Below are 25,585 nucleotides of genomic sequence, written 5' to 3'. Positions count from 1 at the left end.
CAGATTACTTTAGTGAGTGAAGAAGGCGGTTTAGGCGGTGGAGAGAGAACACACGTTCTAGCTACTACAGTGAGTTCTTCTTGCTCAAGTCCCAGCCTGCTGCCTGCCTATGTCTTCCTGACATGGGAAGAGAGACAGTGGAGGAGAGAGAGCGAGACCAGACCACTTGTGTTTGGACACAAACAACCGTGGCACCTAACTGTTTGAGTTGCTAGGAAAGCCCCCCCACCACCACCACCACTCCCACTCTGAGATGTCTGCCTCTGCAACAGGTAAGCCTATAGTGTTTCTCAACGTCGGTTCCCCATGGACGAATAGGGGTCCAAATGGACCTTTTTTGTGTCTGTAACACTGAGAGTGGCACAAATGGAACCAAATGGTTCCATTTTGTACCACACTCAAGAGTTAAAAGTGACATTTGTACAATTTCTTATCCCAGGGATAAGAACTCATATCAAACTATGGCCACATTGAAATTGAAAAGTTCACTGTCTGAGTGCTGTGAGAACTAAATGCCCCTCAAGAAGTGTTGAAAGTGTTGTTGTGCTGAGCAAGAGAATTGGCATTCCACACATACAGTACACAGGGATGTGTTGTAATTATGTGTATGCCCTAGTGCACATGTGGACTGGCTGAATGGGCCATTGTGAAAACTTGCAGTAACGTGTTGTTTAACATGTTGTATTCCATGCCCTTAGGGTGGCATAGTTAGCCATACGTTTGACGATAGATACACTTTTTGTTACCACCGGCTGTGTCACACTGATGAAGGCCGGATAGCTGGAACGTGCGTGTGCATGCCATTATTTTGTTGCTGTCTGTCGGGCAGAAACCTCTTATCACCTTATTCTAACCTTTTGTGTTTTTTTCCTGTAAATCAACGCCCTACTTTGTTGTACATGGCAGGAAATAAAAGAAACAAACTCACTCTTGTCACTCTAAGTGTGACCCGTCACTTATTCAAATAAAACTCAGATACTGTACACACAGAAGTGAAGGTTCACCAGAAACCATGAAAGAGAAACTATTGATAAGAGAACGTGGGATGTGTGACCCACTTCCCAGCTCATTTGTAATGTCATTTGTTGTTCTTAATCTTCACTTTAGGGTTGGCCGTCTGTTCCTGTCACCCATTAATTCTCTTTGTGTGTTGTTGCCAGAGACTATACAATGCTACAAGAGGGTCTGTGTGATTGTGTCAAAAGCAAAACATTCCTCAAGTAATAACGCTCGTGAGCCATGTGGTAATGCACTGACATGACAAATAGAGTGCTATGGATGGATAGATAGATAGATAGATAGATAGATATACAGACAGGCAAAGTCGAGTAGGCACTGAAAGCAGTGCTTATTGAAATGAAATAAATTAGAATTCAGATTCAAATCAAAACACAAATGTACTTGGGCTGGTTGTCTGGCAGGAGGCAGAGTTACTGACGTCCTCGTGGGAACTCTGGAGTGTGTGTCTAGTTCTGTCTACGTCAGGTCTGTTTGTCACCTGATTCTGACTTAAGGACACAGTGTGTAACACTAAAATAGCAGAGCTGCATGAACGTGTCACTTAATTTGCTCTGAACAAAATAACTGTATGCTGAACAAACAATACAAAAATATACATTATACAGTATTTTTGTCGGGCAGAAACCATATTATTCGCCATATTCTCTATATCACTTTTTGTGTTTTGTTTTGTAAATCTAACGCCCTACTCACACAAAAGCATCACAAGTATTAGTGATCAGCTTATCAGAGGGACAGTTGGGCGGACAAGGTGCAGAGAGACTGTGTGTCACATTCAAATTGATAGAGCTTTATATTGATCCCCCATCCGTTGGGAAATCCAGGTGTCTCACTTAGCGACAGCATTAAGCTGCTGTCATTTGAGGAAGTGAGAAACGCAGCAGTGATATGATCTAGTCTAGTGAACAATTTCTTTGTTTGTTTTAAATTTGGTTTATTTCTGTATTGTTTTTTAATGTTCTTCCTTAACTGTTGGGATCCACATCGGATGATGATGTGTAGCCTGCGAACTAGTTCAGGCAGTTTATACACTCGTATATATGTGATGTGTCAAGACACCAAGCTGTGTTAAGATCACCTGATTCATTGTACTTCCTGTTGTATTGTCACTGTGTCCAATGGCCACTGATGTTGTACTGTATGTGCTTTGTTTGCTCCAACCTCCACCCCAGCACCACCAGTAGGGTCTGCTTTCCCTCAGGGACCCCCATGCGAGATAACGTTTTTCAAAATGTTCAAACTGAGCAGATGTGTGAGCTTATAGATCTGGTATTTGCGAATAGCCAACGTGTAAAATATGGATAAAGTGGTGACAATTATATTGTGACACTATATTAACACATTTGGCTGGGGCTCCCCTGGAACCTTCCTATAAGGACCCCTGCGGGTCTCTGGACCTCACTTTGATAAGAGCCACTTCTGTACTGTACATACAGGCACATACTGTGCTGTACATAATGTATGAACGCCTGTAAAGCACCTTGAACTGTCTGCCTTTGTATATGAAATGTGCTATACATATACAGTAAATGGCACATAAACCTGTCTTGCCTCACCATAAAACACATTGTTAAATCTCTCTCTCTGTCACTCTCTCTCACACACACACACACACACACACACACACACACACACACACACACAGCCATGTACACTCTCTCGCTCTATGAGACAGGAGTGGGTTGGTGACGTCATGGAGAGGATCAACAAGGAGACGGGTGAGCTGAGCGCTTCAGGAGAGTTGGCCTCGGTCTCTGAGGACCTGAAGGGGGACAGGGTGGAAGGGAAGGAGGGGGTCCGGTGGGGGTCCGAGCTCCTCCAGGCCCTCCGAGAACAGCTCCAGGACCTGGGGAGGGGACACGCCACCACGTGTCCCACCTCCCACGAGTGCATACACGATGAGAAAGATCCTGCGACGCACAGAGAGGAGTACCTCCTTAAAGTCCTGCCTCTCTACATACAGGTACATACATACATAATACGGTACTGCTTTGGTTCTCAAACGGTTTCATGTCAAGGACCGCTTGACCGCTGTATTTGGTCGCGGACCTCATCTGAAGGGACCTCCTAGAAGAGAAGCGAATATTTATGTTTTATTTTTATATATTTATGTAAATCTCCAAACATTTTCTATATTTTTCAAACATGATAGACAGATAGCACAAACATCGAACACGAACATCTGGCATGATGGCTAATGTTTGAAAAGAAATGAGCAGTGAGTCTACTGCGGAACATTATTTCCACTGGTAAGCCGTATAGCTTGGCTCACCAGTTAAAAATGACTTCTGAACATGGTTACAACACCAGAGGAGCAGCTTCTTGCAACATAAGAATAAAAACACCACCAAAATCATACTGTCTTAAACACACTGGTGCCGACACACACACACACACACACACACACACACACACACATACACATACACATACACATACACATACACACACACACACACACATACACATACACATACACATACACATACACATACACACACACACACACACATACACATACACATACACATACACACACACACACACACACACACACACACACATACACATACACATACACATACACACACACATACTGTACATACATGCATACAGAGAAACCTCATGACCTGCTTACGGTGATTTGACTTGAACACGGTGTAGGCCAGGGCCTCACCGTGGAACAGCAGGGTCAGGGAAATGTGATCTCCTTTTATGGAAGTGAAAGGACTCGCTGTGTGTGCATTGCCTGTATATTATTTATGCTGTTGTAGTGCAGTTCAGTGTGTGCATTGCCTGTATATTATTTATGCTGTTGTAGTGCAGTTCAGTGTGTGCATTGGCCGTCATTAGACCGACAACGTAACTCAAACACTAACCTAAGCATAACCGCAAGCACAGGAGCAGCACGTGTTCGACCGCGTGTCCGACCGTTGTTTCCGCATGTCGGACCTTTGGTGCGTCGGATCTGCGTGTGCATCCCATTATTTTGTTGCTGTCGGGGAGAAACCTCTTATCTCCTTATTCTAACCCTTTTGTGTTTTTTTCCCCCCCTGTAAATCAACGTCGTACTTGATCATACTACAGCGTCACTCAAAAGTAGCAGATCCACAATGCACTGCGTTTTGAGGTTCTGGATCTGCTACTTTTGGTGCTCTTTTTGAATCCTGAAAAGTAACGGTTGTTTTCTTTTTAAGATATTTGTTTTTGGAAAAGAAACAGTTTTGGACATAATTATGATGTTTCCATCCTACAGAGATGATGCTGTAGTAGTACATTAGCCACAGCAGTGCAGTTGTTATGGGATTCTAATCATGCCACAAATCTTCACGTTGAGCATATTGGTACAGATTGAACAAAATTACATTTTCATCACTCAAAAAAGTTTACATATAGTGCCGCTTTAACTTCAGCAAACAACTGAATAAATATACTGTATACTGTACACAAATGACACTTTGACAGTTTACTTGCAATTGTCACATCGTGATGCATTGAGATTTGAGTGCTTAAGCTTAATTATGCGATTTCTGAAGATTTTTGCTTTTGCCTATAATGACAGCTAAACTGTAAACATCCAGATGTTATATGATATATATCGACCACTCGACCAGACTGATATATATAGGCCTATACATCAGTTGGGCTCTAGTCTACTCTGTATGTGAGATGAATTATTGTCCTTTCTGAACTGAACTATTTCCCTGTCTACCTGCCTCTCTGTGATCCATGCTCAGGTGTGTGAGAGTGACCTCAGGGCTGAAGGTCTGGAGCTGAAGGGTCTGGCTGCTCTCACTGCAGACATGGTGATCTTCAACGTCCACAGCAGAATGGCAGCTAGACCTGCAGGTAGGATTAGACATTTCACTTGATACTGAACCGTCCAATAATGGCCATTTCATTGTGTTTTTTGGCAGTGGACATTTGGAACATGCTGTATAATGAAAAAAATAGGCGTTGTAAACAATTATGACAGATTAAGTATGCATATGACTGACCACTACCAATAATCAAAGCAAATAATGCACTATGGTCAAAGTATATGTGATAATTTTATACTTTCAAAAGTCAAAATAGCCTTCAAGCGTCATCAGGCTGTGCGACAGCATGTTCTCATGAGGGGAAATGACAACGTACAACAATAGAGAGTTTAGACACTGCTATTGACGCGATTCTACTCTGTTCTACACTCTGCTTTGAAGGCCTTCATTCATAAGAGAGATGTTTTTTTGCGTTCTCCCCACTGAATTTTTTTGGGAAGAAGTCTCATCTACCAACTGCTGATCTCTAGTGATTGGTTGAGGGGAAATCCAATCCCCTCCCCCCGTAAATCACTCAGACAGGAGCATAGAGTATAAAGAAGGATAGAGACTGATCTGGCGGGAAGCTCCGCCCCCTCCGCTATTCATGTCAGTGGAAGTTGCTCAGTGGCGTTTTGAAGCACCTGGAAGGACCGTCTCAAAACGTCTACTTCCGCATTGGACAACCACATTTCGGTGGTCCAATGCGGAAGTGCAACCGAGCGCTCAATGGTAAAGCCCAGCTGCACCCGTGGATTCGTCATGAATCCACAGGTCCGCCTGCAGTCCTTCCTCTTACCACTAGGGCCCAGTGCTTCAATGTTGGAGCGCCTCACTGGCCCCTTGGACAGGAGCCAATTTCAGACTCGAGCTTCAGGAAGCTTCAGTCTGATAATCATGCTAAGTCGTGACAGCACTGGAGAGGAAGTTCTGCCTCACTCTTATCTGGTTCTGCTTTCGTTGGGTTTAGTTCCTGCCTTTACTCTCAAAACATGTCTTTCAGAATGGCTGGTATTCCTGTTCACGCGCCAAAGTTTGTAACCGACAAAACACAAAACGTATACATTACGTCATGTATGTCTAATGTTTAGAACCACTCTACGATGCTCTTTATCCATTGTGGACAACATTGGCATCTGAAGAGAAATGCATTGCATCACTGACATTTTGTCAACTACACTTTATTAACTTCTTTCACAACAGCAGAGAAATGTTTACAGTTACATGCTGTAACAAGAGTCTGGTTGCCCCACTAACAAGTCCCGACTACCACAGCATTCCATTGTAAAACGCAGGCTGCCACGATTAATAATGACATTTTACCATTTAGTTTTTTTTGTGCAGATGCTCTTAATCTAGCGATTTACAGTAAGCAAGAACAACACATTGTTATCAAGAAGCTAAGAACCTTACATCCCTCAGGCTTAGCCTGAGGAAGCTCGCAAGACCGAAATGTTGCTTCTTAATAAATGCTCTGAACCTAGCAAGTGGCGGTGTGCGGGTGTCCCTCCTTTCTACATTGTATGCCTCGTCATCATCGCACCTGCTCCAAATTACCTACCAGGTGTGCGGAAGTCATCTCTCTATAAATTCTTCTTCTTTCTAAAATTCTTTCATTAATTAAACTATGATTATTCATTGTGATCATATTCATAAGCTTCCATATCACACACAATTTGCATTCCTGCAATTTTCACCTGCAAAGAAAATAATGTATAAATTAAAATAAAGAAATTGCTAATTTGTATTTATTTTATAATTGGTTAAATCCATTAGTTTGATGAACTGTTGCAGCCAATGTTGTCCTCTCGTTTTTTCAATATCTCTCTCACTCTGCGTATCTCTCTTGATCCAGAAGTTTGCCATAGCTTTTTCTTCTATAAAGCACTCATGCTGTAGTAGACTACAGTATGTGACATTGCATGTTAAATTCTTATTTGATAATTTCTCACACCAAGACACAATGAAACTGTAGATGAAATACTGCAGACCAGGGGTCTTGAACGTTTTTCAGGCAAAGGACCTACAGTATACCTAATACAGGATCAGTATTTTGGGACAGTTAATGTAAAAAAAAAAAAAATCACAAAGATTCCTTGACTTGAAAAGGTTTGGATGGAAGGATGTGCCTGTAACCTTGTGTTTTTGTCCTGTGTGTTATCAGAGGAGGCTCGCTATAAGGTGGTGGAGTTCTTCCAGAGCCTGGATGGACAGAGTGACAGCGAGGGGACTGAGAAGAACCCAGGGTGGCTCTTATTGAAGGCCCTGTCTCTCCTGACAGCTGACAACACAGTGAGACATGTTTAACAAATGTTGATGCACTGAGAAAACTGTTGCGCCTTTCTTTGTCCTTTTTTTCCAAACTTGACTACGGTAGCGGTGGTCTCAAAAACATAAAGGAAACTTTGACAGAAAAAGACTCGCTCACCGTATAGAAACTAGAAGTAAAACTCCTTAGACTGAGATTTAAGAAAATATTTTTTATTTTATTTGATCATGCTCAAAAAGTGCTCTGTGCTCAAAGTGCAATTAAAAAGCAAACGTTTCGGTCCTAAGACCTTCGTCAGTGCTACATATAGCACTGACGAAGGTCTTAGGACCGAATTAACAAATGTTGATTTTAGAATGTTTAATATTTCTATTATTTTTCCCGAAGAAACCACCTAACTCCATTTTTGAGGTTTTTAATTTTTAATTTTGCATAAATCGATATTGAACCCTTTACATGTGTTGGTTAAAGAAAATATTTAACCAATGAAAAGTGGTAAATTGTGTTTCGACAAAAACCTCCTAACTCCACTTGAGCTGGATGTTTGTTTGTTTTTTTCTCCTGGAAAAATGAAAATTTTATAGTTCGGTGGTTTCTTGCAGACAGCAGAGGTGTTCTATAAATGTGAGGATGTTTGAACATTTGGTTGGTTGTGTGAATGCGTAGAAGGATGTGGTGTCCTGGATGCAGCCGGGTCTCCCTGCCGCTCTGGTGAAGTGTCTGTACCTGCTGGTGTGCCTCCCAGCCCAGCAGGACTCTGCAGCCAGGGAGGACAGCTTCCAACAACTACTCACACAGGTAATAACTCATTTTGAATTAAAAAAAGGCTTCTAAATCCTAACATTTTTCTGAAAACCCCATGTTTCTGTCGGTGGTGATCAACCATTTTCATGTCAAGGACCCTCAGAATTATCTCTATTGGGCCACGGACCCGCATCTCAAAATATGTAGTTCCAGGGACCCCCCTGAAGCCAATATTTTAGTTAATAAAGTTCATGAATGAAATGATGATATATTTGGCCGCTGCCCCCTCCCCCCCATCAAGATATGACTTAAAAACTTTTGCTGTGAATGAATAATATACAAAGATTTGCACACGATTTTTCAAAAATAGCAGATCTACAAGCTCGTAGCGTGGCACTCGGTGCAGCGCTATGAGCTTGTAGATCTGCAATTTTTTAATAGCTAAAAGCTAAAATAATGGTTTAAAGTGGTTAAAAGATAAAGCGACACAGATGCGTTCCAGGTCTTGATGTCTCCTGGTCAGATATGGATATACAGTATATGGAGCGAAACGGTTTCATCTCAGTTACTTGGGAATGCCATTGCTGATGGGAGATTCCATTCAGAGGAAACACTGCACTGTGGGTAGCTAGCTTGTAAGCAGAGTGTACCATTTATTTCCCACCCTCAAACTAGAGGGTGTCCTTTCCCACCTGTATAGCTCTTGTTTTTCCTCCCCGCAACCATCATATTTACTCTGGGTTCGGTGTGACTCTCCACTCGGCAGGTCCTGCTACAGCTCTGCACGCAGAGGGTGAGCGTAGAGCAGATGGTGGAGACTCAGGAGCTACAGTGTCTGATCATCTCCCTCACGACGCTGTGGGACCAGACCAGCGCCTCCTGGAGGCACCAGGCCACACGTGTCCTCGGAGCCATCTCTGCTGCGCAGACACGCAACACCGTTCCCAACCTATTGGGTAATGTAGCTTAGAGGCATTTGGAAGGTTGAGCCCTTCAATTAGGTTGGGCAAGAGAGAAGAGGTGTTGTTCTCAACACATGTTGTTTGGGACCAAAGTTTTGGAGGGACAGATAGACATTGCCATCCTCCTAAATAACAGAAGTAATTGAATGAATACATTTTAATAATAATTATAATAATGTAATTTATATGGCCGTTTTCTATACCCAATAATTATAATAATGTAATTTATATGGCCGTTTTTTATACCCAACATCACTTTACCAAATAAAACAAACAAAAACAACTTAATTAAGAAGTCACTAGAAAGGCTAAAAAACGAAAACATTCAAATGAAAATGGAGCGATTAGAATTAGATTAGAAAAGAGGTGCGTTTTGAGGGTGGTTTTAAACACGGCAAGCTTTGATGTGAGCTAGCGTTCGAAAGAGTTCTGCAACTGAGAAAGTGAATAACGCTTCTAGAAAACGTGAGGGAATGAATTGTACTGCTTTTACACTTAATTTGTATGAAGTGCACCTCATCCATTCAGCCCGCCTCTCTTCTCAGATAAGAACTGCGTGCGCATCTGCATTCAGAACCTGTTGCGGGTCGGCGCTGACGTGCCGGGCCCCGTGCTAGCGGAGGTGGCTCTGGCTGTGTTTGGTTTCATCCGGGACACCTATCCCATCAACCCGGGCCTCTTCGCTGCCTTTGACACCACCGATGGCTACGCCGCTCTGGAGGGCGTCCTGAAACGGTGAGATCTTTGAATGGGAAAAATCGGTAACGTGGGTTTCAGTGTTCGGGGGGTGTACGAAGCATAATGCATATCACTGTTGTTGGGAAGAAACTTGATGCCTCAATGGGATGGAGTAGGGAGACCATCTCCAACAACTGCATCCATCCATCCATCCATCTTCAACCGCTTATCCGTAGTCGGGTCGCGGGGGCAACAGCTCCACCAGAGTGCTCCAGACTTCCCTCTCCAAAGCAACATAAGTGACTTCCTCCTGGGGGATCCCGAGAAGTTCCAAGGCCAGTGAGCCGATGTATCTCCTCCAACTGCGCCTTGGTCTGCCCCGGGGTCTCCTCCCAGTGGGACTAGATACAGTACATAGTTATATTGAATGAACATACTTTACCACACAGGTTAAAAGGGTCAGGGTCTGAATAAAGAGAGATTGTGTTGGACATGTGCAGAGGAGGGATACATTGGGAGAAGGATGCTGAAGATGGTTGAGCTGCCAGGCAAAGGAGAAGCAGAGGAAGGCCAAGGGTTATGCCTATGGATGATGCGGTGAGAGGTTGACCGAGGAAGACGCAGAGAACGGAAAACGGATGGAAACACTTGCTTTGCTGTGGTCACTTGTCATGACGGTACTGACCTACAAATAGAAGAAGATGGGAAGCAGATACTCTGCTGCGGTGTCAAATGAAGCGCGTCTTGCTTTACTATCTTCCTTCTCCCCGTAGCTGTGAAGCAGGCGTTCCCGCAGAGCAGTTCCAGCCCGTGGAGGATCTGCTGAGGTTCATAGCGTCCCTCACACTGTTGGGGAAGGGCGAGTTGAAGGTGGCCCTGTGCGTCAGCAACCCCCAGCCTCCGGGCTTCAAGTTCGACCCCCCGCTCATCAAAGGTGAGACTAAAGAAGTCGCATCCTTTTTTATTTTCAACCACTTAAGCTCTGTAATATATTGTCTCTGTCGGGTGGACACAAACACGTTACTTTTCAGGGTTAAAAAATCAGAATTGGCAAAAGTATTAGATCAATGAGCTCGAAACACCGCGCTTCAAGCATGTAGATCTGCTACTTTTGCTGATTTATTTTGTGAGGATATGTAGTATGATGAAGTAGGGCGTTAATTTACAAAAAAAAGAAAAGAACTGGCTATGGAGATGAGAGGTTTCTGCCCGACACAATGATTACTTCATCATACAACACATACTGTAGCATAAAATAGTTGGTCTACAAGCTCACATTGTGCTGGATCGCAGTGCTTTGTGAACTACTTTTGAAAATGTCTACATTTTCGGGATGCCAGAATGAAAGTGGTTTTGAACATATACAGTACATTACATATACCAGTAAGACGCCCTGAGGGTGAGAAACGATCTTGCCCTAAAAGATGTGGTCGCATGCATGCATCCGCCTGGGTGACAGCAGACTACTGGGCGAGCGCTGGCGCTTTGGCATGGGGGGTCAGAGCAACATATAGAATGAATTCTGTACTGGCCATATATGAGGTGTCTTGAGTGTACAGGGTTTGATTAGGTCAGATCAACATATGGGATGTCAGAACAGGTCAATTCCATATATGGAGATCTAAGGGTGGCAGCGGGGCAGTGTCTTGAGTGTACAGGATTTGATGAGGTCTGGCAATATATAATAATATTAATAGCTTGAATTTCTACAGTATATCGCCTTTCATGAACCCAAGGACGCTTTACAAAATGAACAATCAAACAAACCGAAATCAACAAACAACTATATGCCATAAGCCCGAGAGAATAAGGTCATATTCACACCAGAAAGCTTTACTGCGATTAAAACGAATCCTGCTGCACATTGTCGGAAAGTGTGCTTCGTTTGGCAGGTGTTGAAGCCTCATTTGAATCCTAATGCGCATCAAAGAACCACATTCTACTTCGCCAAAAAGGGGGGTTTCGCTTCGCTTCCAATCGCACTTGATTTCGATTCGGTGCAGGTGTGAATGCAATCCGCAGCAAATAATGGAAATGAAGCAAACTATGTGGCAGATGAATGATGAGGAAACGCAGTTGGAGACCGAGAAGGTATATTTTACGCAGCGCAAAGATGTCCCGTTACCGTGGATAGACGTGGTCGAATGAGGAGACTGAAGCCCCTCATCGAAATATGAGGACGAGTCACGAGTATACATTAATCAATTGCTTATAAGGAAACACATAAAAACACTGCAGTGTAGCCTCCAGAATATTCTGTCTGTGTGTCTGTGCGTGAACATGGAGTGCTGTCACTGTGTGGGGAGTACGGACTTTCTTCATCTTGATAAACTTGTAAACGTTGGGAGGTCGGATTCATTTTGCGCTGCTGTCTGCGCTCAGCGCTGTGCCTCCATGCCCAAAAGAACAGTGTGTGCATAGAGAGAGAGAGAGAGGTCCAGTACCCGACGTCCCGACGACACACTGCAAGCACCTTACCCTCATTTTACGTGACGTCCTAACTATTACTCAGAGTAATAATACATCGGTACATTTTAGGGCATGGACTCTACTAATAACTTTGGGGAGTCAGTTATCAGTCAAAAGGGACACATCGAAGAGGAAGGATCAACATATATGCAATGTCAGAACAGGCCTGCTCCTTATATGGAGATCTAAGGGTTTGAGGTCAGATGTAGAGTTGCGGTCATATATGGAGGCGTGAAATGTCACGAGGCATAACCATATATGGAGGCGTGACACTGACGGGAGATTCAGGTTTTCATAGTAAACAATAATGTGTACCTGTACCTCGGCATACCCCCATTTGAGAAGCACTTTTGTATGACATACACACAGTAACATTTATTTAATGCCAGAGAGTGTATAAAGATAACCAAATGGACCCGTAGGAGTCCATCCATTTGATTCTATTATACACTCTTGGGCATTAGACTGACACTAGATATTACTGTGAAAGGTAATATAATAAAAGATATCGTCAAAAGAACAACTTACAAGTAATATAGGGGTAAGGCGATATTTATCATATGTTTCGCTCTGGCAAGGTCAGACGGGCAATTTCATAACGGAACACAAAACCATTAAATCACAAGCAGCCTTTATCATAACACACACTGGATTCCAAAAGTCAATTGAGTTACGTGGGCGTAAGATAGATTGAAAACAAACAACCCAAGACGAGAGGGTGAAGCAGAATCAGTTACGCTGATAGAGTTTGGGTCGCTGCGTTGTCATAACATGCACAGACGCTCCTGGATTTGGAGAGCCGGTGCGTGCTGGTGTTTGTTTTAAATACATATCGTCTCCGTCGGGTGTAAACCTCATATGTCCAAACTTCAAAACGGTTACATTTCTAGATAAAAATCACAAAACGTAGCAGATCTGCGAGCTCGAAACAGCTTCTAGATCTACTACTTTTTATACTTTTGTGTGATGCTGTAGTATGTCAAGAACAGATGTGCCATTTGTGAACTTCACATGTCCTGCCATTGGCAATTCAGTAGATTGTTAGTGCATTGTCAGAAACGGAAACATTGTCAGTGAAAAAGGAGGGCATTTGCCAAGCTCTTAATTCTATTCAGATTCCCTGAATAGAGTTCCTCTGCTGGACACTTCTTTTCAGTAGCAAAGCGGCAGAATTAGCGAGGCTAATCGGTGTGGGAAAACATGCATTTTCAGAAAACCTTCAGGAAAAGATCAGCAAAGTGTGTTTGAATGGCACATCTGTAGGGTGTTAATTTACCAAAAACAAACAAACAAGAACACAACGATTAGAATAAGGAGATAAGAGGTTTCTGCCCCGACAACAACGATATACAAGCGGCAGGTATAACGGGATTCATTTTCACACTTAATCAAAAAATCACATCAGAAACCAAATAAGATCAACCCCCCCCCCCCCCCCCCCCCCCCTCCCCACCAAAACAGACCCTTGTCCCAGCATCCTGGCAAGATGGCTACTCTTCTATGATAGATGGATTGTGTGCGTGTGTGTGTGTGTGGGATGGAGGTGTGTGTGTGTGTGTGTGTGTGTGTTGGATGGAGGTGTGTGTGTGTGGCATGGGGTTGTGTGTTGTTGTGCGTGTGCCTCCATGATAGATGGGTGGTTGTTGGAGGCCAGTGGTGAATGGATGCGGGGCGTCCTAACACGGTTAAGAGCTGCGCCACCACTTCATCATTCCAGACGTAATCACCTCAGCTCCCTGTTAACGTAACGGGCGTGTGTGTGTGTGTGTGTGTGTGTGTGTGTGTGTGTGCTGTGGTGGGGGGGTGGAGTTTAGGAGATTGTACTGTAGGTGCTGATAGCAGGAGGCGATGGAGTTTGCAGTGGACAGGGGTCTGGTTATAACGTCTCTGTCTGGTGGAAACCTCATATGTCCAACTCTGTTAACTTTTCAGGATTCTACTTCAAAAGCAGCAGATGGACGAAGCGTGTGGGTCTGCTAACTTTTGATGCTTTTGTGTGACTCTGTTTGCAGAGCTTTAATTTATGGAAAAAGGGGAAGAAAAGTTAGAATCTGGAGATAAGAGGTTTCTGCCCAACACCAACCGTTGTAGTGAAGAGGTTACAGTAGGAGGGGGTAGAGGGCATGAGTACACAGGTGTAATGAACCATGGTGGGGCTGTTCACAGGGGGAGGAAATCCCGGAAATCTTCGCTAATAACCGCAAGAGATAATAGGTTTGGTATGTGTAGAAGCATGCAAGCAATGGCTCAGAGGGTGACCTCTTGCTGTGAGGGAATGATAACACATAGTGTCTGATCTGTTAAGTGTTAAACCCAATTTAATCACAAAATAATCATATTTGAACTAGGTGGTGACCCCCCCCCCCCCCCCCCCCCCACCCTGGCAAGCCCTTGGAATTGTATGCCATTACATTTTGACTCGGTTCCTGCAGATAAGAATTGTTAAAATAACCGAACTACAAGCTCACAACGCTGTGAGCTTGTAGATCCCTAAATTATCACTTTAGAAGATGTGCAGATACCCCGCATACACTTATACTGTCATCCCCAGTTTGGGAAGCACTGTTGTAGGTGCTGCCACACTATCAAAAGAGCCGCGCACGTTTTCGGCTGCGCACAGCTTTAAAACCGGGTTTTTAGACAGCTGGTGAATGGAAAAGAAGCTCAGCTTCCGCGGACGACTTGCGCGACGGCCAGATTCCCGGAAGCGCTCTCCTCCGCGGAGGTGGAGCTTAATTCCCATCCACCAGCTGTCTAAAAACCAGCTGCGCACACGCCACACAGCTTCTTCTGTCCGCGGCGCAAAACCGTTTTGCGCTTGGGTGTGGAAAGGGCTTGTAGAGAGATGGAGACGAGAAAGCCTCATGGCAGCTTCTTCCACATCTGATTGGCGGCCAGCCAGTAACCACCCAGATCGTTGTTTTCCCAGAGTTCCTGGTTAGGTGTGTGGGTGAAATATTATAATATAAATTATGATGACAGCTACATCCAACTGGAAAACAAACATAAACTCTTCCTCTTTTATTCGAAGAACAATGTTTAACCCATGACAACCGGGAAAGCATGGCTTGTGTTATTTTAGATTTTTGTGTTGGCTTTTCAAAAGTAGCCGTGCTGCCGAAAGCTTGTAGATCTGCTATTTTTGAACACAAAACTACTGATTTAGAAGGCATTTGTAGAATCGGCCTCAGGTCTTAATTTAACTTTTTTTTAAACGTTTCGTCTACTCAGGCTTTTGTGAACACCCCAAACAGCTTTTCAGTTGCCCGATTCAGTATACATTTTAACCGCCTTGCTCCCTTCCTATACAAACCTTTTTTCATTCGTTTTTTAAATTTTGATGGGAAAGTTTCAAGAATAAGGATCCATAAGGTTTTATTTTTATATCGCCTATATTAATAAAAAGCAAGGCTTTTGCACACCTACAGGCGACAGGTGCGTAGGGGAGGGTACGGTGCCCAACGATGAAAAAGGAACAAACACCCGCACACTGTCTTCAAATGCAGTGACCATAAAGGCGATCTTTATGGAAGATAGCCTGATGAAGGCTGCATAGGCCGAAACGTTGCTGTTTCCCTATTAAAAGTTGGTCACTGCATTTGAAGACAGTGTGCGGGTGTTTGTTCCTTTTTATATATATTACAAATAAATGATAACCGTATTAGAAAAAAAGATATGGAGATACAGAACAAGGTTTCTGCCCCATACAGACGGTGACTCTATGGGACGTTGTGTGTGTCTTTCCATCCAGGTGGCAAGGTGGTGAAGAACCTGCCGGCCTTCCTGCTCCTGCACCACTCCCTGATGCGCTCGCCGGACCCCCTGCTGTGCGCTGCGATCCTGCGAGCTGTGCAGAGCGTGTGGGAGTGGAACCAGGCCAACTTCTTCCTGCTGGAGTGGAGCACCCAGGCCCTGGCTCAGCTGGCCGGCTGCGTGTGGAGGAAGGCCCCGTCCATTCACAAGCTCTTCTTCTCGCTGTTGGAGACGGTACGACTCAATATCCAACTAATGTGTTCAATCGATTGGTGAAAGGTTTCAGAAAACGTCAAATAAAATGTCAGAAATAGTGAAAATGGCCGATATACAAGCTCACAACAGCGCATTTGTAGCTGCCTATTTTCAGTATTTTTGATTCTTTGATATATTAATATTTTTTTATTTTGAATATAAAAAATTAACTTCATAAAAGGGGACACAGCTGACATCACTTCTGACATCACTGCATAGACTCCATATTTGGCCATGCCTGACAAAGAACTCTGTATACGGGTTTGTCCCACCGACTTCTGACATCATTCTGACATCTGCATAGACTGGGCAAGGAACTCCATACCTGAAGCTGGCCTGTTCTGACATCACATTGATGTTCAGAACAGTTGATGCAAATATCAATATTTTTTAAAGAAATGGACTACCTCAGACTTGACTTAGCAGCACATATCAAATGTGTATTACGTTTGAGACTTTGTGTTTACCCACAGGTGGTGTTCCAGCTGAACTACATCCCCCACGAGACCTTGCGTGCAGTGCAGAGTGTGCTGAAGCAAGGATTGGCTGGGACGCTAGCTGGAGGCGGGTCGGGGGCGGAGTTTGGAGTGACTGCTCTCAGCTGTTACCACAGGTGAGCAGATGGCTGCAGCGGACCTAGGGCTGGCACCATTATGATTTATGACGTTGTACTTAACCTTAACCATTTAATTGTGTGGCTTTTAGGCCTTGCACGATGGCAGATATGACAAAAACTTAAATACACAAAGAAATGAAGCCAATTATCAAAATATATAATGTATCATGGCCAAGATATGCCATATTTCATATTTTATATTTTATACTCAAATCTCGTACAAAATTGTGGAAATAGCTCGCAGCGCTTCACAATGTGTGAGATTGTGGACCGGCTAGTTCCTCAGTTTTTTTAAATTGTAAAAAAATTGAACCTTTCTCAACATGAAAACGATTATGACATTTATGTCAAATAATTGCGATTATGTAATAAGTGTGACAGGCAAGGCTTAAGCGTTATTCATAGTCTGGATTTTCGGTGGTGAGGTGACCATCGAACTACAACATGACGTCACAAGCCGCGGGGACGAGCAAACCACCGCCACCGCTCCAGCCCTTCTCTCTGTTTTTACTCACCACCGCTCAACATTATTTCAGCTCCGGTGGTCACATCACCACCGAAAATCCAGACTATAAATGAGCCTTTAAGCAGACCACAAGATGTTCCTCTCTGCTCTCTAGGATGACTGTGCGTAGTGGACTGGTAGCAGAAGTGCTGAGCGACGGAGGCTTTCTGGAACTTCTCTTGGGGGAACTTCGAAGGAGAGCCAAGATCCTCCGGAAGGCTGGAGTGGTCCCTGCCACTAGAACAGGTACTGTATGTGGGTAGATACGACCCCCACCCCCCTGTATAATTGTCTCTGTACAGACAATTGCAGTCAGTCAGGTATTTACAGGTATCAACACTTGGCTGCCCTATATCCTTATGGCCGAGCTATTATGGGGACGGAACGGAACCTGGAGCTAACGCAGCCAGGTTCCATTAGGTCAGCGTACTATTGGGAAGCCAATTCCGTCCCCAGTGTAGCCCTATATCAGTGCTTCTCAAGCCTTTTCCAAGTCAGACAAGGACCCCCAAATTGACATGTATTAAAGAATTATAATAAAAAACATTTTTAAAATAAAAAAATTGGCAGACATACCTGTACAAGCTCGCAGCATGGCACAAAGTGACGCAACTTTGTGAAAATGTCAAACATTTCAAAACCGTTGCTTTGCTTATAATGACATGGCCACAATACGGACGCCTGGTTGAAAGTGGTGAACAATTCAGTAAAAAAGCCTTTATTTTGCCCCTGAGGTGATTGGCTCTCTTTGTGCCTGTATACTGCAGGTCCACAGGAGCAGTCTGGCGTGGAGGCCAGTGAGAGAGCCTTTACCACCTGCATGCTCAAAGTGGTGGCAGCCCTGACCCTGAGATCCATCCGAAACACCGGTAAACGCATGCACGAACGTGCACACACACACACACACACACACACACACACACACACACACACACACACAGGCATCAAACCCTAGGCTGATTGATTGTGTACTTAGTTTTTCACTGTACAGATTAAAAACTAAACAGAAGGGTAAATAAATCCATGGCAGGCTGACCTTTTAGTAAAGCGTCATGTAAGCAACAGAGGTGGAGCTAATCAAATTAATTAAGGGTTTGTTAGATATTGGTGTGTCATCACTATTGAGTGTAGTTAACATTTTTAACGTAGTATGCTGGGGTCAGACTCTAATTCCAGTATGTTTCATTAGATTTTCTTTTATCTTATTCTTGCCTCTCGTACTTTGCTGTCTTTGTTGCTGTAATGACACCTGAATTTCTCCATGCCCATGATCCATCATATTGTACATCTCACTTCCCTATATGTTATTTTTAAGTGACAAGTAGTTCCTCTTTTGAGAGTAAAAATACATTTACCTTTGAAGCATATTAGATAGATAATACTAAGATAATGGGTAGCACTGTTTAGTTTATGGCTGCTCCAACAGTAGTGGCAACATTCCAAAAAAAATGGAATGTCAAAATATCCACCGCGGGGTCTGAGACCAGAGCCATTGAGTAATAGAAATACGTAAGCTGCGACCATGAGACCTGTTTCTGAATTCGTCTATAGGTAGGCTAACCCAGCCAGCCCACCACCAGTACCACATAAGGTTTAGGCAGGGAGGCAGTCTAATAATATATTATACAGTAATGTCATAAACGTGCATGGTCAGAGACAGACAGAACAGGAGGAGGAGATGCAGCTATTTGCAAAACAGCATTTGTCACGGGCTGTGGTGTCCAAACTCATTCCAATGACGTGAGCAATGTTATTTAATTAATGCTTCACAGAATCACAAGGCATCGCAAGGCAAGTGAGGGAAACTTTTTTATTGGCTTTTTGCATCATGTAACCATGGTTTCCATACGTTGTGTGGTCGTATTGCAGTTGTTCATGTCGCAAAAACGAGGGCGAGGCTTGATTTCATAGGGCGTGCCAGATTGACTTCAGCCGTCACATTTATCACTGCTAGGAATTAAATTAAGGAAGGATCAGCTTTTTGCGATCACTTTATAAATGCCGTGGCGACGTGAGTGTACTACAAAACCTACACTCGAATTTGGGGCAGATTTTACACTCATAAATGAGGGCCATAGTGAGCAAATTGTGACAATATCAGTGTCAATATGCCCCTCAAAACTGGGAAAGCATCATGTATGATTTCAGCGTTGGCTATTCAAAAATAGCATAAGCTCACAGCGGGTCACTTCGTGCAGTGCCCCTATATATATATATATATATATATATATATATATATATATATATATATAATTTATTCATTATTTCCCAGTTTCAATCACGCTCATGTGTCTTTGTGTGTGTGCCCTTTTGTCTGTGTGCTTGTGTATTATTAGAATGCCTTATTCTAGACTACCAAATTTGGAATATTCCTTGTTGGATATGTGTGCGCACCTGGTCTTATAGTGTGTGTGCGGGACCTGGGCATGGTGTCCAGTCCTACATAAAGATGTTCCTGTGTGGGTGTGTGTGTGTGTGTGTGTGTGTGTAGTGTGTGTGCGCGACCTGGGCATGGTGCCCTACATAAAGATCTTCCTGGACGAGGAGCAGTACCGAGGCCCCGCCCTCCACGTCCTGGAGCAGCTGGCGGAGATCAACCCTGACGAGTTCATGAGCACGGCCGTCGGAGCGCTGTGCTCCTCCACGCCGCAGGAGGTGGCCCTGAAACGTGACCTGCTGCAGGTATTCACCTTTCTCTTACAGCCCATAGTGCATTGCGTTTGTGTGTGCACAAGTTCCTTCCTCTTGCTGTGTTGCCAGTTTAGCAAGAGAAACAAGTGGCCAGGTCTATGAAAATAAGCACAAATGAAAATAGCTGATCTACAAGCTCACAGCAACACATTGTGAGGTTGGTTGTACATCCGTTATTTAAAAACACATTGAGAATACATCGAAATATTTTGAATATTTGTAAAACATAAAAAAAAAGGCACACACACACTTACTGAGGTCATGTTTAGGAAGGAATAGGGTTATAGGCACCTCATTAGGGTTAGGCGCTCATAGCGCGCCACTCTGTGGCCCGCTATGAGCTTGTAGATCTGCTATTTTTCAATAGCTAAAGTATAACATAATGCTTAGTTAAAACACCAAAAGGGGTTCCCGTCCAGAAGTAAGCACAAGTACCTAAGTAAATGTACTTAGTTTACTTTCCACCACTGATCATGTGTACCCAGTGTTGCATGAACACTCAGGGCTTTAACGACACACACTGTATGTTGATCAGCTTCATCGTGTCGTCCAATCAACAGCATTGTAATGCACTCGGAGCATAATAAGCTAGTGAATTTATTACCGCTGCCTGTGGGACCATTATGATCGCGTTAAGGACAGAATGCAGATTGATTTGCTAATACAGATTTTAGCTGTTAACTCCGCTAGCATTCGATTAGAGCGGTGGCACTCTGAGCCGTGATCAGATCAGTCCCAACGCCGCACACATCTGATTAACCTTAAGTGAGTTACACACCCACTGCGTGTGTCCATTTTTATAGATGGCATGCGAGCAGCGTGTGCGGGTGTGTGTGTGTGTGTGTGTGTGTGTGTGTGTGTGTGTGTGTGTGTGTATGTGTGTGTGTCCATTCACCCTGTTTGAGCATTTAGTGTGTGTGTATGTTTTGTTTGTGTGTGCTTAGTTAACTTGGTTAAAGCAGGTGCCAATCAGATAGGGTGTGACCCGGGTTGGGTTGGTGCGTGCAGAGAGCCATTGTGATTACTCCACTTTGAGTTAATCACATTGCCTCTCGTCGCCGTGTCTCCCACATTACCTGTCTGATGGATTAGCTCTCCAAATCTAATAAAAAGCTAATAGCATTTGGTTCACCTCTCAAAACTAGTTATCAAAAATGATTCATGATATTGCTTATATGTTTCATTTATTGTTTTTTTTTTTGTTTTTTTTTACATTGTTGTTTTAATTGACTAGAAAAGGACTGTGTAGAATGTTGGGAGGGGGATCTTTGCTATATGCGTCAAAATTAACTCTAAGGGGAGTTAGCTCTATAACGGTGGTTATCAAGGTGGGGTCCGGGGACCCCAGGGGTCCTTGGGGCGGCGGTACAAGGGGGTCCTCAGGGGTCCTTGGGGCGGCGGTACAAGGGGGTCCCCAGCAAACACTCCCCAGGGCTCTATACTTGGTCCGCTCCGTTTTTCTCTCCCTCTACACCAAATCTATTTGACTCGTTCGCACACATGCATACACTTATTACAGTATCTATTGAATTGTACAATTGAAGATAGTTTTGTTCAATCGACGTTCGTAATCGTCAAACGTCATCCAACAATAAAGTGTATTGAATTAAATGGATGTCGTCTCTGTCGGGGGTGGAAACCTCATATGTCCAAACCTGCTACTTTTCACTTCAGGACTAAAATTCAAAAGTAGCTTATCCACAAGCACGAGTCACGTTTCGAGCTCGTAGATCTTCTACATTTGATGTCATTTTGTGTCACGCTGTGGTATGATCACGCAGGGGGCATTTATTTATGAGAAAAAACACAAAAGGTTAGAATATGGACATACTGTAGGAGTTTTCTGCCCGATGTTCAGTCAGACTCCCTCTTGTGTGGTCTCAGTCGGTGCTGAAGGTCCTGGAGAGCCCCAGCAGCTGGGACGCCTTCAGGCGAGCGGGGGGCTTCGCCGGGCTGCTCTCCCTGGTGGTGGACATGGAGGGGGCACTGTCCCCCCGCACTCCCCCTCCCCCCAGCTCCCAGGAGGAGCTCCTCCTCCTGGCCCTGCACGTCCTGGCGCTGGCCGTGCACCTCCACCCGGTCAACGCCCACCACTTCCAGACGGGGGGCTTCTACGAGAGGCTGGCCGAGGCCCTCCTCCAGCTGGGCTGCTTCCAGACCCCGCCCCACGAAGACGACGCCCGCCCTCCCAAGAGGAAGCCCTCCCCCGCGGCCACGGGGGACAGAGACAGACCCTCCTCCCAAGGGGGGAGGAGCTTCCATCAGTTTGTGGAGTTGGCGGAGGCCACCGTCGCGGCGCCCACCCCCTCCTCCTCCTCCTCGTCGCCCCCTCCTCCCCTCCCTCTCTCTCTTAGGATCTGCGTGAGGTTGCTGTCCTACCTGGACCGGTTCGCCACGGGAACCTACCCAGCATCCCTGGAGCTGAGCATGGGGGCGGGGCTCGAGGAGCAGAGGGACAGGTACACCTTAGGTTTCATTTAGCCGCTAAATAAAACGCAAAGAGACCACTGTTCACCCCCCATCCATTCTCATGTCGATTGTACTTCTGACAGGGAGAGGGAGAAACCAAACGGGGCGGCGGAGCCAGGACGGGAACGGGAAGAGGGAGCGGACGCTGACGCGGACGCCGTGTCGTATCCGCTGTCGGTGCAGCGTCTTAGCGTCTCCTCGGTCTGCTCAGAGTCCAGGTACAGCTGGCTGTCCCAGTCTACGGCACATGGTCGATGTCGGACGGGCAGAAACCTCTTATATCCATATTCTAACATCTTGTGCTTTTTCGTAAATTAACGCCCCACTCGATCATATACTACACACTCACACAAAAGCATCGAAAGAAGGACATCCACAAAAACGAAACGCGTTGTTTTGTGATGCCTTTTGACTGACTTAAGTCATTACAGTACCGGTATTTACCGGCTTGCATTCCATGCTCTTGCATAAGTAATCCGATGGATGGAGAAATTAACACTGAAAATGTTACTGTATCGTTGAGGATTCTTTGGCATCATAAAAACGGACTCGCTGTCAATGTTTCCAGATTCACCTGTGAGCACACCATTCTTCATCCTGGAGCTGTACGAGTCATCATGACTCTTCTGCCAGCTGTGTTCACTCCAGAGGACCCGCAGGTACACTACACACCTGTCCTGTTTGGTGGCCTTTATTATGCAAACATACATTCTCTAATACACTTTCCCTTTTTTTGTTTCTTACATTAAAATCATTTCAAAGATTAAAAAAAATCTAATTTTTGAAAAGCTTTATACACTACTGCCATACTGTTTTTGCTTAAAGCGCAAATAATATGCATTTTAAAACTGCTTTTTATATTTAATATCATATTGTCTATGTCCCTCAAAGTTATTTCTAATGGTTTGAGCCTCAATCACCACTCTGATATAACCAGGCCTTGTCATTTCTTTCTGGACTTTGAAAGCAGTTTTAGCTGCAGTACCACAATGTCCTGAGGTGGTGGGGGTGCTGATATGCAGATTATTTAATATTTGAGTCATTATAATACTGACGCTAGATAAGACCAGGCTTGTTTCCATTCCATGCCAGCTTGGAAAATCAACAATGGAACTGAAGACTGAAGAAGAGGAGGAATTATATAAGTAGGGTTATTGATGACATCACGATGAGGACAAAATCAGATGAGCTGTTACTGAGAGCAATTTCCATTAAAACACCTATATGATATGAAAGCCTGATTGTTCAAAATTGGTTATTTGTGGGGATAGAAAACACATATGGGAGCCCCAAAACCACAAAAGACATTGAAAAAGCTGAATTTTATGTTATAGGTCCTTTAATGGGCCGTAATGTTTCATCTCTCCCTCTCTCTCCCAGCTGTCCACAGAGGTCCAGTTGTCGGTGGCCCATCACATCCAGACGCTGGTCAAGCCGGAGCGGAACCGTCAGGTCATGTGTGGGGAGGGGGAGGAGGAGGGGGGTCTGGTGCCCACCCTTCTGACCCACTGTAAGGCCATGCTGCTGGCCCCGGACCACCCGCTGCACCCGCCCGTCACGCGCATCCTGGAGAAGCTCTCCTCTCAGGCCATCACCACGTCTCAACTCAGGTTACCACTGTCGGGGCAGAAACCTCTTATCTCCATATATTCTAACATTTCTCGCCCTGCTTGATCATACTACGGCATCACACAGAAGCATCGCAAGTAGCAGATCTACAAGCTGGAATCGTGGCACGAAGCGACACATTTTGAGCTTGTCGATCTGCTACCTCTGCTATGCCTTTGAATTTGAATGCTGAAAAGTAACTGTTTTGGATTTCCACCCCTATTTCACTCTATTCAAAAGAGTTTGAAAACGTTCGCTTTGAATCACAAGAGGGACGGGGACGGCAGGTGGAAGTGGTTACGGTTCAGTACATGTCTGAAATTGAACTAGGCTAATCTTAACATCCAGAAAATGTAATATTGCGATGCTTACTTCCTCCTTATGCTTATTGTTTTTCTCCAGGACGTTCCTGTGTCTAGCAGACCCTCTCATGTGCTTAGCAAGCAAGAAAGTGGACTCTGGACAGGAGGAAGATCAGTCATTACGTACGTAAACTATTTAAAGCATTTCTCCTTTTATCACTTCTTAATGTTGCATCTGGGGACCCCCAGGGGTCCTTGGGGGGGGGGGGGGGGGGACAGGGGTTCCCAGATGGGGACCCATCTAAAGGGGTCCGCCACTGAATAGATGGTATATTTTCATGATACCAAACCTTGGTAGAGGAGGATGAACGTCTTAAATTGTAACCCTTCCCAAAGTACCATCCTTTGACCTTTAGTTTATTAACGGACACACACACACTCACACACCGTTGGCTTTTCCAGTCTTCATTCATTACATCGTCTAACAATGTCCTCCCCCCCCCCAGGCATGGAGGCAGACAGCTCGACAGAGGAGGGGGAGACGGGGGGAGGGTCTTCATCATCGGCGGTGAAGTTCAAGCGGTCCTTCAGCCTGCTGAGTTCCCCCGCCTCCTCCTCCTCCTCTCTGCCGCTCCACCAGATCATCAGCCTGGTGTCCATGACGGCGCCGCGCAACTTCAGACCCCACCGCCTCTCCTCGTCTCCCGCCTTCGTGGAGTTTGACATGAGCGAGAGCGGCTACGGGTGAGTCCTGTGTGTCGTCTTGTGCCTTTTGGAGAAGCCTTTTTGCATTATGATGTTCCTTTTAATATTGCTCATCTATATTTTACCTTATGTAAAATGTATGTGTATGTGTGATTGTACTATTGTTACGTCCTTGCAAAAGAGAGCATGCTCTCAATGGTCTTCCCTCATTAAATATAGGTTATTTATATTTGTTTTAATTTTAATTCCTGCAACGATCTTTTAAACGTTAAACGTTATTGCCACATCACAGGTTTACAGGTGTAAAGAATAGTGGTAAGAAAGTGGGGGGGGGGGGCAAAAAAGTACATTGCTGTGAACTGTGAATTCTCCGCTGTGAAAAATCTTTATTTAATTTTTTCAAAAAAAATCTTCTCTTCTGGGGGGGGGGGGGGGGGTCCCTGGCACAAAACAAAACATAAGATGGGGATCCGAGGCCAAATGTATATCAATTTGGGGGTCAAGATTGAGAACTAAGCATCCAGCATCGCACCAATAGAGGGTATGTATGTAATCATCATCAAACCCGGAAGTTATGCGGGAACACCTACTGACTACTTTCTGGCCTTTACTGCCCATACGAGCAAACAGAAAAGTCCTATCTGATTGCATTAAACTCACTATGCCATTTGATTTGCCACTCACTTTATGCATGCACATTGTCCATATAGTGGCTTTCAGTGCAAGAGTCTTTTGTCAT

General features: G+C 44.6%; 1 protein-coding gene across 4 annotated transcripts in view; it reads left to right on the top strand.

Moving 5' to 3' along the window:
• Nucleotides 1-25,585, top strand: part of wdfy4 (WDFY family member 4) — an 89,506-nt gene continuing 63,921 nt past the window's right edge. For all 4 annotated transcript variants that reach the window (XM_080782731.1, XM_080782730.1, XM_080782729.1 and 1 more), the window contains exons 1-19: nt 1-272; nt 2,666-2,983; nt 4,758-4,869; nt 6,985-7,112; nt 7,756-7,887; nt 8,600-8,789; nt 9,341-9,530; nt 10,247-10,407; nt 15,694-15,929; nt 16,424-16,563; nt 17,187-17,317; nt 17,839-17,940; nt 19,563-19,753; nt 21,647-22,221; nt 22,315-22,449; nt 22,800-22,890; nt 23,612-23,841; nt 24,242-24,324; nt 24,648-24,885. In XM_080782731.1, coding sequence (XP_080638857.1) covers nt 2,687-2,983; nt 4,758-4,869; nt 6,985-7,112; nt 7,756-7,887; nt 8,600-8,789; nt 9,341-9,530; nt 10,247-10,407; nt 15,694-15,929; nt 16,424-16,563; nt 17,187-17,317; nt 17,839-17,940; nt 19,563-19,753; nt 21,647-22,221; nt 22,315-22,449; nt 22,800-22,890; nt 23,612-23,841; nt 24,242-24,324; nt 24,648-24,885 — 3,362 coding nt within the window. In that variant the 5' untranslated portion in view covers nt 1-272; nt 2,666-2,686. The remainder of the gene's footprint in view (nt 273-2,665; nt 2,984-4,757; nt 4,870-6,984; nt 7,113-7,755; nt 7,888-8,599; nt 8,790-9,340; nt 9,531-10,246; nt 10,408-15,693; nt 15,930-16,423; nt 16,564-17,186; nt 17,318-17,838; nt 17,941-19,562; nt 19,754-21,646; nt 22,222-22,314; nt 22,450-22,799; nt 22,891-23,611; nt 23,842-24,241; nt 24,325-24,647; nt 24,886-25,585) is intronic.

Source organism: Protomyctophum bolini (genome assembly GCF_963924005.1).
Source record: "Protomyctophum bolini genome assembly, chromosome: 14".
Taxonomy (NCBI): Eukaryota; Metazoa; Chordata; class Actinopteri; order Myctophiformes; family Myctophidae; genus Protomyctophum; species Protomyctophum bolini.
This window is presented reverse-complemented; position numbering and strand designations above follow the sequence as displayed.